Source organism: Pecten maximus, unplaced genomic scaffold, assembly GCF_902652985.1.
Source record: "Pecten maximus unplaced genomic scaffold, xPecMax1.1, whole genome shotgun sequence".
NCBI classification, from domain to species: Eukaryota; Metazoa; Mollusca; class Bivalvia; order Pectinida; family Pectinidae; genus Pecten; species Pecten maximus.
This window is the reverse complement of record NW_022982644.1, coordinates 3,695-21,427: the sequence shown is the minus strand read 5'-3', so window position 1 is coordinate 21,427 and position 17,733 is coordinate 3,695. Positions and strand designations below refer to the sequence as shown.

General features: G+C 35.6%; 1 protein-coding gene across 1 annotated transcript; it reads left to right on the top strand.

Annotated features, from left to right (window-relative positions):
- Positions 1 to 4,729: 4,729 nt before the first annotated feature.
- LOC117320691 lies at positions 4,730 to 12,385 on the top strand. Its single transcript, XM_033875205.1, has 4 exons — positions 4,730 to 4,784; positions 8,539 to 8,593; positions 10,218 to 10,244; positions 10,805 to 12,385. The coding sequence occupies exons 3-4, from the start codon at positions 10,220 to 10,222 to the stop codon at positions 11,521 to 11,523; spliced, it is 744 nt and encodes a 247-aa protein (XP_033731096.1). The 5' UTR covers positions 4,730 to 4,784; positions 8,539 to 8,593; positions 10,218 to 10,219; the 3' UTR covers positions 11,524 to 12,385.
- Positions 12,386 to 17,733: the final 5,348 nt, after the last annotated feature.

Sequence of the window (17,733 nt, the reverse complement as noted above, 5' to 3'; positions counted from 1 at the left end):
AGGGCAAAAATACATTTAAATCATAACAGTGGTTTCCACAGTTATCACTATTTAGATCAAATAAAACATCAAACTTGAAATCACCCTTTTAACCCCTCACCAATACTAAAAAACCCTAACCCTTTAACCAAATAACTAACCCTAATAACCAAATACTGAATCATTATACACTTCTCCACCTACATTTTCCCAACTAAATTCTACAACTTAACAAACCCCTAACCCTAACCCTAACCCTAACCCTAAACCCAACCCTAAACCCTAACCCTAACCCTAACCCTAACCCTAACCTTAGCCTTAACCTTAACCCTAAACCTTACACTCAAACATTAGTCTTACCCTCAAACCTAAATCTTAGCCTTAACCTCAAATAAAAACATTACACTGAAACCTAAACCTTAGCCTCAAACCTAACCTTAGCCTGAACCTCAAATCTAAACCTTACACTCAAACCTTAACCTTAACCTTAGGCTTACCATCAAACATAAACCTTACACTCAAACCTTAACCTTAGCCTTAACCTCAAATATTAACCTTACACTGAAACCTAGACCTTAGCCTCAAACCTAAACCTTAGCCTTAGCCTTAACCTCAAACATAAACCTTACCCTTAGCCTTAACCAAAAATCACTATCATAATCATTAAATAACGAAAGAATTAACGGAGAATGAGGAAACAAACAATATAATTATAATCACTAGACAAGTGCATCAGCTAGAGTTATCAAATATATTCTTGAGAAGTCGAAAGCATTTGAAAACTCAATCAAACATTGTTAAATCAATTCAACGGCATGGTTATGGTAACGAGACTTTCACTCACCGAAGGTATGCATTAATTAAACAAGTGGTTTCCTAAGTCAACGTTGTACATCCAAATAAAAACATCGACCGGGACCAAGCTGATTAATAAGCGCCAAAACTACAATTGAAATCATTATATCACCGATTGGTCTCCACAAGTGACGTCACTATTCAAGATCTAAATATACATGATCAACTTGATCACTGCGTACTTATCCCCTAACCCTAACCCTAACCCTAACCCTAAACCCAACCCTAAACCTTAACCCTAACCCTAACCCTAACCCTAACCTTAGCCTTAACCTTAACCCTAAACCTTACACTCAAACATTAGTCTTACCCTCAAACCTAAATCTTAGCCTTAACCTCAAATAAAAACATTACACTGAAACCTAAACCTTAGCCTCAAACCTAACCTTAGCCTGAACCTCAAATCTAAACCTTACACTCAAACCTTAACCTTAACCTTAGGCTTACCATCAAACATAAACCTTACACTCAAACCTTAACCTTAGCCTTAACCTCAAATATTAACCTTACACTGAAACCTAGACCTTAGCCTCAAACCTAAACCTTAGCCTTAGCCTTAACCTCAAACATAAACCTTACCCTTAGCCTTAACCAAAAATCACTATCATAATCATTAAATAACGAAAGAATTAACGGAGAATGAGGAAACAAACAATATAATTATAATCACTAGACAAGTGCATCAGCTAGAGTTATCAAATATATTCTTGAGAAGTCGAAAGCATTTGAAAACTCAATCAAACATTGTTAAATCAATTCAACGGCATGGTTATGGTAACGAGACTTTCACTCACCGAAGGTATGCATTAATTAAACAAGTGGTTTCCTAAGTCAACGTTGTACATCCAAATAAAAACATCGACCGGGACCAAGCTGATTAATAAGCGCCAAAACTACAATTGAAATCATTATATCACCGATTGGTCTCCACAAGTGACGTCACTATTCAAGATCTAAATATAGATGATCAACTTGATCACTGCGTACTTATCCCCTAACCCTAACCCTAACCCTAACCCTAACCCTAACCCTAACCCTAACCCTAACCCCTAACCCTAACCCTAACCCTAACCCTAACCCCTAACCCTAACCCTAACCCTAACCCTAACCCTAACCCTGGCCCTAACCCTAACCCTAACCCTAACCCTAACCCTAACCCTAACCCCTAACCCTAACCCTAACCCTAACCCTCAAGATCTAAATATAGATGATCAACTTGATCACTGCGTACTTATCCCCTAACCCTAACCAATTACTACACCGGTGTGTCTGTATGGTAATATTACTATACCGGTGTGTCAGTATGGTATATTTACTACACCGGTGCGTCTGTATGGTATTATAACTACACCGGTGTGTCTGTATGGTATTATTACTACACTGGTGTGTCAGTATGGTATAATAACTACACCGGTGTGTCTGTATGGTATTTTTACTACACCGGTGTGTCATTATGGTATTATTACTACACCGGTGTGTCAGTATGGTATAATAACTACACCGGTGTGTCGGTATGGTATTATTACTACACCGGTGTGACAGTATGGTATAATAACTACACCGGTGTGTCATTATGGTATTATTACTACACCGGTGTGTCTGTATGTTATTATTACTACACCGGTGTGTCGGTATGGTATTATTACTACACCGGTGTGACAGTATGGTATAATAACTACACCGGTGTGTCAATATGGTATTATTACTACACCGGTGTGTCTGTATGTTATTATTACTACACCGGTTTGTCAGTATGGTATAATAACTACACCGGTGTGTCAGTATGGTATAATAACTACACCGGTGTGTCATTATGGTATAATAACTACACCGGTGTGTCTGTATGGTATAATAACTACACCGGTGTGTCATTATGGTATTATTACTACACCGGTGTGTCTGTGTGGTATTATTACTACACCAGTGTGTCAGTATTATGTCATTACTACACCGGTGTGTCTGTATGTTCTTATTACTACACCGGTGTGTCAGTATGGTATAATATCTACACCGTTTTGTCATTATGGTATAATAACTACACCGGTGTGTCATGATGGTACAATTACTACACCGGTGTGTCAGTATGGTATAATTACTACACCGGTGTGTCAGTATGGTATAATAACTACACCAGTGTGTCAGTATGGTATAATAACTACACCTGTGTGTCAGTATGGTATAATAACTACACTGGTGAGTCAGTATGGTATTATTACTACACCGGTGTGTCAGTATGGTATAATAACTACACCGGTGTGTCATTATGTTATTATTACTACACCGGTGTGTTATGTGGTATTATTACTACACCGGTGTGTCTGTATGGTATAATAACTACACCGGTGTGTCAGTATGGTATAATAACTACACCGGTGTGTCAGTATGGTATAATAACTACACCTGTGTGTCAGTATGGTATAATAACTACACTGGTGAGTCAGTATGGTATTATTACTACACCGGTGTGTCAGTATGGTATACTAACTACACCGGTGTGTCATTATGTTATTATTACTACACCGGTGTGTCATGTGGTATTATTACTACACCGGTGTGTCTGTATGGTATAATAACTACACCGGTGTGTCAGTATGGTATAATAACTACACCGGTGTGTCAGTATGGTATAATAACTACACCTAACCCTAACCCTAACCCTAACCCTAAACCCTAACCCTAACCCTAACCCTAACACTAACCCTAACACTAACCCTAACCCTAACCCTAACCCTTATTTTCATCATAATTTCATCATTAATTTATAATGCAGGAATGTATATGTGCTTAATTGGTGTATAATTTAACGTATCTTCGATCAATATCATAATATGTGGATTATTAAGGAATATATAAATCATAATAATGCCAGTTTAAAACACTAATATTTCACACCTTTTTTTGACATGAAACTGGAAATTGTTTAAATAATAATTATAATAACACTTTTATTACATATTAATTCTATATTTGTATGTACATAATTAGTATATGATGATAATAATAAAATGAACATTAATACATATATATATAATGATTTAATTACATCAGAACAGATGAAAATACTGTACGAGTTACTTCCCTTGGTATATATAATTCATAATTCTTCTCCCAAGGGGAGCAACCACACATAATATATAGATTGCCGCCATTGACGTAATAAAACGAAAAAAAAGACCAGTAAGTACAGTCGGTCTCCCTTGCATTTCACCTGAAATCTAGTTAAGAAAAGTACAATCCTAAATATGCTAAATATCTTTACAAATCTTGCTGCGTGTTTGAGGCTGAAGCTAACCGTGAGGCTAAGGTTACGGCTAAGGCTAAGGCTAAGGCTAAGGTTAAGGCTAAGGCTAAGGCTAAGTCTACGGTTTAGGTTAAGGCTAAGGTTGAGGCTAGCTAGGGCTTAGGCTAAGGTTAAGGTCAACGTTAATGCTATTGTTAAAGTTCAGGATAACGTCAACGTTAAGGCTAAGGTTAAGGTTAAGGGTAAGGTTACGGCTGAGGCCAAGGTTAAGGCTAGCCAGGGCTTAGGCTAAGGTCAACGTTAAGGCAAAGGTTAAAGTTCAGGATAAGGTCAACTTTAAGTCTAAGGTTAAGGTTAAGGCTAAAATAAAGTCTATGATTAAGGCTATTATTAATATTAAGTTTATTTCTTAGGGTTAACACTCAGTGATGTGTAATAGATTTGGAAGCAGCGCCTCATTACTCTCGCCGACATTGACGCAAATTAGTTCTAATCTGTGTATGTACAGTTTGCATCCCTTACGTTTTAACAAATGTATGAAGAAATCGAGATGCTATATATATATAAACCGTTTTGAAAAATGTTATTTTATTTTCAATTACCTGAACAACGCTTTCTACAATTTTAATACATGGAATTGTTATTTTTTTTCAGATTGATTTCCTCTTCACTCCGATATCAACTATTAACACAACCACTAAACATTAAGGTATGTTACATTTAGCATTTCTTTTATTATAATGCTAAGAAATAAGTATAAGATGTGTCAGGGTTAGAGTTAGGGTTAGGGTGTGTCTGTATGGTATTATTACTACACCGGTGTGTCTGTATGGTATTATTACTACACCGGTGTGTCATTTGGTATTATAACTACACCGGTGTGTCTGTATGATATAATTACTACACCGATAAGACAGTATGGTATAATAACTACACCGGTGTGTTTGTATGGTATTATTACTACACCGGTGTGTCATTATGGTATAATAACTACACCGGTGTGTCTGTATGGTATTATTACTACACCGGTGTGTCTGTATGGTATTATTACTACACCGGTGTGTCATTATGGTATTATAACTACACCGGTGTGTCTGTATGGCATTATTACTACACCGGTGTGTCATTATGGTATAATAACTACACCGGTGTGTCAGTTTGGTAATATTACTACACCGGTGTGTCTGTATGGTAATATTACTATACCGGTGTGTCAGTATGGTATAATTACTACACCGGTGTGTCTGTATGGTATTATTACTACACCGTTGTGTCTGTATGGTATTATTACTACACCGGTGTGTCTGTATGGTATTATTACTACACCGGTGTGTCATTATGGTAATATTTATACACCGGTGTGTCTGTATGATATAATTACTACACCGGTAAGACAGTATGGTATTATAACTACACCGGTGTGTCTGTATGGTATTATTACTACACCGGTGTGTCATTATGGTATAATAACTACACCGGTGTGTCAGTTTGGTATTATTACTACACCGGTGTGTCTGTATGTTATTATTACTACACCGGTTTGTCAGTATGGTATAATAACTACACCGGTGTGTCAGTATGGTATAATAACTACACCGGTGTGTCATTATGGTATAATAACTACACCGGTGTGTCTGTATGGTATAATAACTACACCGGTGTGTCATTATGGTATTATTACTACACCGGTGTGTCTGTGTGGTATTATTACTACACCGGTGTGTCAGTATTATGTCATTACTACACCGGTGAGTCTGTATGGTATAATTACTACACCGGTGTGTCTGTATGGTATTATTACTACACCGTTGTGTCTGTATGGTATTATTACTACACCGGTGTGTCTGTATGGTATTATTACTACACCGGTGTGTCAGTATGGTATATTTATACACCGGTGTGTCTGTATGATATAATTACTACACCGGTAAGACAGCTTGGTATTATAACTACACCGGTGTGTCTGTATGGTATTATTACTACACCGGTGTGTCAGTATGGTATAATAACTACACCGGTTTGTCAGTATGGTATTATTACTACACCGGTGTGTCAGTATGGTATAATAACTAAACCGGTGTATCTGTATGGTATAATAACTACACCGGTGTGTCAGTATGGTATAATAACTACACCGATGTGTCAGTATAGTATAATAACTACACCGGTGTGTCAGTATGGTATAATAACTACACCGGTGAGTCAGTATGGTATTATTATTACACCGGTGTGTCAGTATGGTATAATAACTACACCGGTGTGTCATTATGTTATTATTACTACACGGTGGTCGATGGTGATAATGAAACTAAACCAGTGTGGTGTCATTATGGATAATAACTACACGGTGTGTAGGTTATACGAGGGTATAATATACTAAACCGGGGTGTCATTAGGGTATTATTAATCAACGGCTGGGTGGTGGTATATTACTACAACGGCGTGTCAGTATTCTGATGTTATTACTACACCGGTTTGGGGGGGTGTCTTTGGATGTTCTTCTTAATACACCGGATGTGTCTGTCTGTGTCAGTATGGTTAATAACTTACACCGTCGTTTTGTCAATTATGGTTAAGAATACACGGTGTGTCCATTATGGTTACAATTACTTAAACCGGCTTTTGGTGGTTTTTTTTTTTTGTGAGTATGGTATAAAACTACACGGGTTGTTGTCGATGGTAAATAACGACACCGGGGTTGTCAGTATGGTATAATAACTACACCGGTGTGTCAGTATGGTATAATAACTACACCGGTGAGTCAGTATGGTATTATTATTACACCGGTGTGTCAGTATGGTATAATAACTACACCGGTGTGTCATTATGTTATTATTACTACACCGGTGTGTCATGTGGTATTATTACTACACCGGTGTGTCAGTATGGTATAATAACTACACCTGTGTGTCATTATGTTATTATTACTACACCGGTGTGCCTATATGGTATTATTACTACACCGGTGTGTCAGTATGGTATAATAACTACACCGGTGTGTCATTATGGCATTATTACTACACCGGTGTGTCATTATGGTATTATTACTACACCGGTGTGTCGATATGGTATAATAACTACACCGGTGTGTCAGTATGGTATTATTACTACACCGGTGTGTCTGTATGATATTATTACTATACCGGTGTGTCAGTATGGTATAATTACTACACCGGTGTGTCAGTATGGTATAATAACTACACCGGTGTGTCTGTATGGTATTATTACTATACCGGTGTGTCAGTATGGTATAATTACTACACCGGTGTGTCATTATGATATAATAACTACACCGTTGTGTCTGTATGGTATTATTACTACACCGGTGTGTCATTATGGTATAATTACTACACCGGTGTGTCAGTTTGGTATTATTACTACACCGGTGTGTCAGTATGGTATAATAACTACACCGGTGTGTCATTATGTTATTATTGGGTTAGGGTTAGGGTTAGGGTTAGGGTTACCCTAACCCTAACCCTAATAACACTTTTATTACATATTAATTCTATATATGTATGTACATCATTAGTATATGATGATAATAATAAAATGAACATTAATATATATATATATAAGATGATTTAATTACATCAGAACTTATGAAAGTAATGTACGAGTTACTTCCCTTGGTATATATAATTCATTATTCTTCTCCCACGGGGAGCAACCACCACATAATATATAGATTGCCGCCATTGACGTAATAAAACGAAAAAAAAAGACCCGTAAGTACAGTGGGTCTCCCTTGCATTTCACCTGAAATTAGTTAAGAAAAGTACAATCCTAAATATGCTAAATATCTTTACAAATCGTGCTGCGTGTTTGAGGCTGAAGCTAACCGTGAGGCTAAGGTTAAGGTTAAGGCTAAGGCTAAGGCTATGGCTATGGCTAAGGCTAAGGCTAAGGCTAAGTCTACGGTTAAGGTTTAGGTTAAGGCTAAGGTTAAGGCTAGATAGGGCTTAGGCTAAGGTTAAGGTCAACGTTAATGCTATTGTTAAAGTTCAGGATAACGTCAACGTTAAGGCTAAGGTTAAGGTTAAGGGTAAGGTTACGGCTGAGGCCAAGGTTAAGGCTAGCCAGGGCTTACGCTAAGGTCAACGTTAAGGCAAAGGTTAAAGTTCAGGATAAGGTCAACTTTAAGGCTAAGGTTAAGGTTAAGGCTAAAATAAAGTCTATGATTAAGGCTATTATTAATATTAAGTTTATTTCTTAGGGTTAACACTCAGTGATGTGTAATAGATTTGGAAGCAGCGCCTCATTACTCTCGCCGACATTGACGCAAATTAGTTCTAATCTGTGTATGTACAGTTTGCATCCCTTACGTATTAACAAATGTATGAAGAAGCCGAGATGCTATATATATATATATAAACCGTTTTGAAAAATGTTATTTTATTTTTAATTACCTGAACAACGCTTTCTACAATTTTAATACATGGAATTGTTATCTTTTTTTTCAGATTGATTTCCTCTTCACTCCGATATCAACTATTAACATAACCACTAAACACTAAGGTAAGTTACATTTAGCATTTCTTTTATTATAATGCTAAGAAATAAGTATAAGTTGTGTCATTATGGTAATTTACCTACACCGGTGTGTCGGTGTGGTAATTTAGCTACACTGGCTACACCGGTGTGTCTGTGTGGTATAATCACTACACCGGTATGTCAGTATGGTATTATAACTACAACGGTATGTCAGTATGGTATTATTACTACACCGGTATGTCAATATGGTATTTTAACTACACATGTGTGTCAGTATTGTATTAATACTACACCGGTATGTAAGTATGGTATTATTACTACATCGGTGTGTCGGTATGGTATTATTACTGCACCGATGTGTCAGTATGGTATTATCACTACACCGGTGTGTCGGCGTGACATATTAGATTGAGGAATACAACGCAAATGTCATACTTTTAACAGTTTAAATAATAATGATAACAATTTAATTACATAATAATTATATACATGTATATAAATAATTAGTATATGATGATAATAATAAAATGAACATTAATTGCTTAAGAACTAATGAAAGTACAGTACGAGTTACTTCCCTTGGTATTATAATTCATTCTCCTTGTCCCTGGAGAACAACCACCACATGATATATAGATTACCACCATTGACGTAATATGACAAAAAATATGACTCGAAAGTACAGTGTGTCCCCCTTTAATATCTCATGAAATAAGTTAAGAAAAGTACAATCCTAAATATGCTAAATATCTTTACAAATCTTGCTGCGTGTTTGAGGCTGAAGCTAACCGTGAGGCTAAGGTTACGGCTAAGGCTAAGGCTACGGTTAAGGTTTAGGTTAAGGCTAAGGTTAAAGCTAGCTAGGGCTTAGGTTAAGGTTGAGGTCAACGTTAAGGCTTAGGTTAAAGTTCAGGATAATGTCAACGTTAAGGCTAAGGTTAAGGGTAAGGTTACGGCTAAAGCTAATTAAGGTTAATACTAGCTAGGGCTTAGGCTAAGGTCGACGTTAAGGCTAGAAAGGTAAGTTGCATTTAGTATTGACCTTAACATCGTGCTGAGTAATAAGTTTAATTGTGTCGCCCATGGCTAATTTCAGTTTGATGTGTTAAGTAGTTGGCATTAAAGAAAACAATCATGATGCAGGTGTTATTGTTTATTATTATAAGGATTTTATTGTCTTTCAAGTAATGACAAATTTTCCTCCGAAGTCGTAGTTAGTGATTGGGGCCCATGTGAAGGCTAAGATGTGAGGGTAATGCTAAGGGTAAGACTGGAGGCTAATGTTATGACTAAAATCATAGCATAGTGATAAGGGTGATTCTAAGGTTTATTATTAGGCTACGGTTTGAGGTCAAGTGTAAAGGCTAAGTTTAAGGCTAGTGTTAAACAACAGCTTAATGCTAAAGATTGTAGCTCATTATAGGACTAACATTTAAGAATAAGGTCATTGCTAAGATGGGTGCCTAGAATTAAGAATGAGATTTGGGGCTTACATCACGTTATAGTTTATATCTAAGGTTAGCCATGTTAAGGCTAATGTTTTAGATTAAGACATCAATGTCAATGTTAAATGGTTTAACCGTTTGTGCTGATGTAACACGACACCAAAATACATTATTAAATATTTTGTTTTTCATTTCTTTAACAGCCATGGACAGAACGGATGATGAGTGTGGTAAGTACATTATCAAACATTCAGCTAAGTTTCATGAAGAAATATGTCAATCTTCCTGCAATACATTTACATAATTCAATACAAATACAGCTATATGCATTTTCGCCCTTACATACCCATCAAGTATCTCGCTACTATCTATCTTCTAAAGATATACACTGTCATTGGAAATGATAATTCATAAAGCTTGTCAAAGATCATGTTTTCATCAAGCACATTAATTGGCTTCAAACATATATAATCATCCAATAAGGTAATAAAATGAGGTCGTCATTTTTAACGTCACCCAACATTGACTAATGCAGCTGCGTAATAACTACAAGGATAAGAGGGTCAATAAATTATGTGAACTTTCTAAAGGTGAAGATTACATGATAAATATCAACTTGATTTAATGAATGAATAGCACAAGACACCGAAATGTAATCTTATCATCAACCGCATCGTGGTACACTCGGTTACTAGGATAAATTTTCATATCCTAAGCAATATATTCCAATTAATAATTCATTAAAACAGCATTAAAAGCATTGTAAGTATATATATCTACATTGTTTCAGATGATTATGTTTCCCCGGAAACTATGGAGGACATCCTGGCAATCAAAATGGATATGTTTCGGGAAACGATGTACGAGGACATAAGACATTTGATAAGGGATGAAATGAGAAACTACGAGGAAACTACCGAAAAACTGATTGAAACCGTAAAAACAGACCTAAAGGAGGAAGTCAACAAAGCTTCGTCAACGCAAACGACGGAAGTAGCAAGAGCAGTCAAAGAAACCATTAAAAATGGTTCCTTCCATTTCTTATCTGGTGATGACATACCTCCCACTATCGAATTACTGCACGCTCTCGACACCAGCCAACCTCAGCTGATCCCGTTTCAACAGGTGGTTGACGTACATGTCACCCATTTGGAAGACAAAAACACTCAAGAACAACCTGGCGTTTCGCAAGATACAAGGATTTTCAACGTTCCATCAACATCAACGGCAATTAACGTCCACGTGCAGGACAGTGACAGCGATGTGTGTCTTGACAAAAGTAAACGCCTTAAGACTACGCATGCTAGAAAACGATATAGCTGGAACGAGAACCGAGACGGGGAAAACTTCATAAACGAAATGATGGAAGGAAAAGGGAACTCGCGATCCAGATCGCTGAAGCTGTCAATCTTTCAAAAAGGAGTGGACAAAAAGTTGTGGGATAACAGCGTGCTCGCGATGAACCGAGTGTTCACAAAGATAGACACAATAGCAAAAAAAGACCACTAGTTTCAGTGTTAGTAGGATCAATCTTTGACAGACATACCTTTGAACTGGATTTTATACTAAGCTTTCGAACTTATCTGTACAAACATAATACAATTTAAGGTATCAATATAATAAGGTAAGCAAATATCACAGTTAATAGAACTTAAAATTTAGCATATCGTAAAACTTAAATAGTGAGTACTTGTATATCACACAAGTGTAACTAATTAACATGGTTAAATCACTATTATAGTGGAATATACACACAATGCTAATATAGCACATGGTAAAAATTGACAAGATATACACTAGTATAGTGTGTATTAAAATGAGACAATTTAGTCAGTTTTATTAAAGTTTTGATTGAAAATTTTCGACCATAATTACATATAGAATATAAAATACTGGTGTATATCTGGTAAGGTGAAGATTGAGAGAAATAATCCTGCAGATATCTGCTTTTAAAAACTATAACACTACTAGAGTCTCTTATGGCATTGCTTGCTTCGTTCCACTGGACTGAACAAGTACATACGAAGGAACGTTTGGCATACTTTGTTTTTGTTGTTGGAATATATAATTTGTTGGAAACAGAAGCTCTGGTTGCTCTTAAATTAACATTACTTACATAGCAAAACATATTTGTAAGAGTATTAGATGATTCACAGTGTAAAAATTTAAAACAGAGAACCATTTTTCTAAAAATTTGAAAGTCTGATAATGGCATCCATTTTAATTTTCCAAAGAGTATTCTGGAAGGAGTAAGGACATCTCTGACATTCAACAATATTATTGCAACTCTTTTCTGTAATTTCAAAATCTTTGTTTTATTCTTATTTAATCTTTGACAAAAACATTTGAGCTGTAATTTTGTACTGCACATTCGAACGCTGTTTATATAAATCATATAAATCAAATATCTGCCATGTGTTGTTATGATTTTCTTTTCTTAATTTGTTTATCAATTGAAGTTCCGTTGGCCTTCAGCCGTCCGTCGTCCTTTCGTTTATAAAAAGTTCCTGCAAAAGTTTTTCTTAACCGCTATTTATAATTCAACCTAAAGCGACTCAGATAATCAATTATTTTTGTAGACTTTGGTTGATGCTTTAGGGGAATTCAATAATAATTTTTGAAGCTTATAGTCCGACTTAATTTGAGGCTACATAATGTATTAAGGATGAGGCTAAAATTGAGGCCTCGGTTAAGAGCTTAATTGAGGCTAAGGATGAGGCTAAGGTTAATGGTATCGTTGAGCATAATGGCACGGGATAATCATAAACCTAAGTTTAAGACTACGGTCAAGGTGAGAATTTGGGGCTAAGTAGAATATTAACGTTTGAGTTTAAAGCTAATGCTTAAATGTTTAGGCTATATTAATACTTACGTTTGTGTCGAAAGTTAAGGCTAGTTTTTGAGGCTAAATGATAAGTTAAATGCACGGTTTAATGTTAAAGCATACGTTCGAGGCTGAATGAAAGCTGAGGCATGACATAAGTATTGAATTTAAGTGTGAGAATAATGTCAACGATAATATTTCCTTATTAATTGTGATGCCTATGAAAATGTGTATGCTTCAAACTAACGCTAAAGATAACATTCAAAGTCCAAGGTGTTCTTGTTCAAATGTCCCTTAACGGGTTCCTGAATTTTAACCCCAAGGCACTCTGTTTTTGTGTTATATCTGCAAAATTGTCTTTACCCAATAGATGTATTAATATTAATGGGTTACAAATGATGAATTAAGGTCATCTCGCCTTTGTGTCAGGCCAAACGTAGATAATCAAACATTGCTCGGCACCTTGTTTGGCATTTCTTGCCATGCCAATAGCCAGCTGCACCATATATGCGATATGTGCCTATTAAATGAATAAAAAAATGAACAAATAGTCATAAGTGATTCGTCAATTAAATCTTTCCTTTCATGATCTCAGTAATACAAACAGATTTCGTCTGATATCAAGATTAGATTTTCAATCTTACTTACAATGTTCTTATCAATTTTTTTAACAACACTATTGCAATAAATAAAGTTAGACCTTATGACGTAGGTATAAACTTAATTCAATAATCAATCAGATGCACATATTTGTTAATACCGGTTGTTAAATCATTATTTTCTAAAAATGTCTCTTTTTCAATTGAAAAAACATATCATATTTCTACTGGTCAATATTCAACATTGTGCACTAAACTAAGTGTGACCTCTACGATTCTGCAAAATGAAAATTGAAACTTCAGACACTTTCAACACGTCATAGTCAACTATTCACCCTTCGTAGACAAGCAGATCGAATAGTATGGAAAGTTCTATCGGGAATTTTTTTCTACACATATAGTTAAATAATTCCGGTACAATAACTTTCAATTTCTGTTTTCGTTACTGTTCTTAGTCAATCCATTTTCATTTATTATCAGCATCAAAATGTTTTTCCTCGCCAGTTGTCCACGCAGCCGTACATCGAGCATCATGATGCAGCAGTGCCAAACGCTGCAAACCCTCATAGACGACACCATCCTCGGTTTTTTATTGACACGGTTAAGAATATACATATGAAATTAAATATATGTAAAAAAAAGAAAATAAATAAATAAAATCATTAAATCTATCAAAATATTTTCTTCTTTCTCCAATATGGGTCTTCCTGTACCCTATAACCTACACTATTGGATATAGGGTTCATTTTTTCAAGTTATGGATTTATTCGTCTACAATTTTCATTGCAGCTGTATGGTGCAGTAACATATGTGTCTTCTGTAAAATACTGTAAGGCTAAGGTAAAGCTTTGACACTAAGGTTAATGCTAAGTTTTGGAACTAAGATTGAGGCTTGCGTTTGATGCCAATGTTTAAGACTACGATTTAAGGCTAAGGTTAAGGATTAGTTTTGAGGCTAAGGTTAAGGGTAAGTTTTAAGGTTAAAAGAAATGGTTAGGGTTGATGCCAACGTTGTGTCTAAGGTTGGATGCTAAGGTTAAAGCTAACCGTAGTGGCTAAGGTGAAGAGTAATTATCATACAAAGGTTAAGGTTTACGTTTGATGCTTAATCATTACCTTAAGCGTAGCTCTTATTTCTATGTTCTTAGCCTTAGGTGAAGGCAGATTGTAAAGGTCAAGTTTAAGGTTACGGCTTAGTGACGGGAAAATGCTAAATATGTTTGATAAATTGTGCCCAATTCCCTTGTATATGACAAGATACAATAACATATGTTTAACTGTTTAAATGGCGATGATTCAGACTATTGTTTGCTGCTAAGGTTAAGGCTAATGCTTGCGCGTAAAGTTAGGGATAGTGTTAGAGTTATTTAACACTAAACCCTTGCGGTAATCAGTGATACTTTCGGGTGAATTATAAAATATCAGGACTTCATTCTTGAAGAACTTTGGTTTACCCTGAGAGTAAAACTGGCGTATTAATAAAAATACTATAAATTTTATAGCTCTTATCTCTTCTATTAATTTGCATTCCTAAATAATGTGAGCAATTTGGAGTGTTGTTCATAATAGGAAAAAAGAAGGTCTTCGCAAAAAGCATTCTGTTGACTAAACACGGAATTTGGCAACTCGACAATTAGTAATGAAACAGACAAAATTTATATTATTTCGTACTAAACTTTCAATGAAGTAGATATCACATACCTTTTATGTAACAATCAAACGAAAATGTTAACGGTTTGAAAATCTCCAAACTGATGTTTAGCTAGTCACATTTATTGGGTTAGGGCTAGGATTATGGTTACGTTAAGTCACTTGTAGGACTATTCTTGTTAAAACCTGTTTTAAATTTAGTCGCCTCTTTACTACTGAAACACGATCCTGCAACATTGTGTCCGTAATGTTTCCCATTAGAAAGCAATATCATTGGTGTTATCCCTCGAGGTAGTCGGAACTTTCGAATTGCTTACAACATTTTTCCGCAAAATAAATTCTTTTTCAGTGTACGTTTTATATTTGAGGTTAAGGCTAAGGTTTAGGTTTGAGGATAAGGCTAAGGTTTGAGTGTAAGGTTAAGGGTTAATGTTTGAGTGTAATATTTATGTTTGAGAGTAAGGTTAAGTGAAGGTTTAGGTTTGAGTATAAGGTTTATATTTGAGGCTAAGGCTTAGGTTTAGGTTTAGGTTTGAGGTTAAGGTTAAGGTTTAGGTTTGTGTGTTAGGTTTAAATTTGAGGGAAAGGCTAAGATTTGAGTGTAAGGTTTAGAGTTAAGGTTAAGGTTTAGGTTTGAGTGTAATATTTATATTTGAGGGTAAGGCTAAGTGAAGGTTTAGGTTTGAGTGTAAGGTTTATATTTGAGGCTAAGGCTTAGGTTTAGGTTTAGGTTTGAGGTTAAGGTTAAGGTTTGTGTGTTAGGTTTAAATTTGAGGGAAAGGCTAAGGTTTGAGTGTAAGGTTTAGGGTTAAGGTTAAGGTTTAGGTTTGAGTGTAATATTTGTTTGAGGGTAAGGCTAAGTGAAGGTTCAGGTTTGAGTGTAAGGTTTATATTTGAGGCTAAGGCTTAGGTTTAGGTTTGAGGTTAAGGTTAAGGTTTGTGTGTTAGGTTTAAATTTGAGGGAAAGGCTAAGGTTTGAGTGTAAGGTTTAGGGTTACGGTTAAGGTTTAGGTTTGAGTGTAATATTTATGTTTGAGGGTAAAGCTAAGTGAAGGTTTAGGTTTGAGTGTAAGGTTTGTATTTGAGGTTAATGCTTAGGTTTAGATTTGAGGTTAAGACTAAGGTTTAGGTTGGAATGTAAGGTTTATATATGAGGTTAAGGTTAAAGTTTGAGGGTAAGGCCAAGGTTTGAGTGTAAGGTTTTTAGGGTTAAGGTTAAGGTTTGAGTGTAAGGTTTATACTTGAGGTTGAGGCTAAGGTTTAGGGTTTGAGGGTATGTCTAAGGTTAAGGTTTGAGTGTAAGGTTTATGGCTACGGTTAAGGCTAAGGATACGATTTGAGTGTAAGGTTTATGTTTGAGGTTAAGGCTAAGGTTTAGGTTTGAGTGTAATATTTATGTTTGAGGTTAAGGCTAAGATTGAGGTTTAGGTTTGAGGCTAAGGTTAAGGTTTAAGTTTGAGTGTAAGGTTTATATTTGATGTTAATGTTTAAGTTTGAGTGTAAGGTTTAAATTCGAGGTTGAGGCTAAGGTTAATGCTTAGGTGTGAGGTTAAGGTTTAGGTTTGAGCGTAAGAGTTTATGTTTCAGGTTTACGCTAAGGTTAAGGTTTAGGTTTGAGTGTAAGGTTTATGTTTGAGGTTAAGGCTAAGGTTAAGGTTTAGGTATGAGGTTAAGGTTAAGGTTTAGGTGTGACTGTACGGTTTATATTTGAGGTTAAGGTCTAGGTTTGAGTGTAAGGTTTAAGTTTGAGGTTGAGGTAGAGGCTAAGGTTAAGGTTTAGGTTTGAGGTTTAGATTAAAGTTTAGGTTTGTGTTTCAGGTTTAGGCTAAGGTTAAGGTTTGTGATTGAGGTTACGGCTAAGGTTAACATTTAGGTTTGAGGTTAAGGTTAAGGTATAGATTTGAGTGTAAGGTTTATATTTGAGGTTAAGGTTTAGATTTGAGTGTAAGGTTTAGATTTTAGGTTAAGGTTTATATTTCAGGTTAAGTGTGAAGCTTAAGGTTTCATTTTCATCGTAATCTGTCATTAAGTCAAATAAACTTGGATTCTATCAGTGATAACAAGGAAACACTTATTATTTAATGTAATCTTTACAAATATCATATTAAGGTCATTGAACATATATAGTTGTAATCCATTTTGATATTCCATCAATATATGATTCTGGTTTAACAACAAGAATTTAAACAAAACGTCAGTGAATTTCTACACGTCAAAGTCACTCCTTTATTCTTCGGAGACAGGCAGATCGAAAAGCATGAAAAGTTCTATCTGGGGTCATTTGTTCTGCACACATAGCCAAATATGTTCTATACAACATCTTCCATTGTCTGATTTCAGTATATTTTAGACGATAATCGTTTATTATTTTCAACAATATGGTTTCTTCGTCCGTTGACCATGCTGCTTTATAACGAGCATTATGGTGAATTACTGGTAAACGCTCAACATTTTCCTGTACGAAAATGTCCTCATTTTCTTCATTTGATGGAACTCGGTCACATTCTTCCGCTTCTGATGAGTCATCATCATGCATTTCCTGTATCTTTTCCTCTGAATATCTGAAGGTTATCTCTTCGTGCAAACGAAATAATGTCATTCCAATTAAACCTCGCAGACGAAAACATGACAGGATTTCAAGATGTT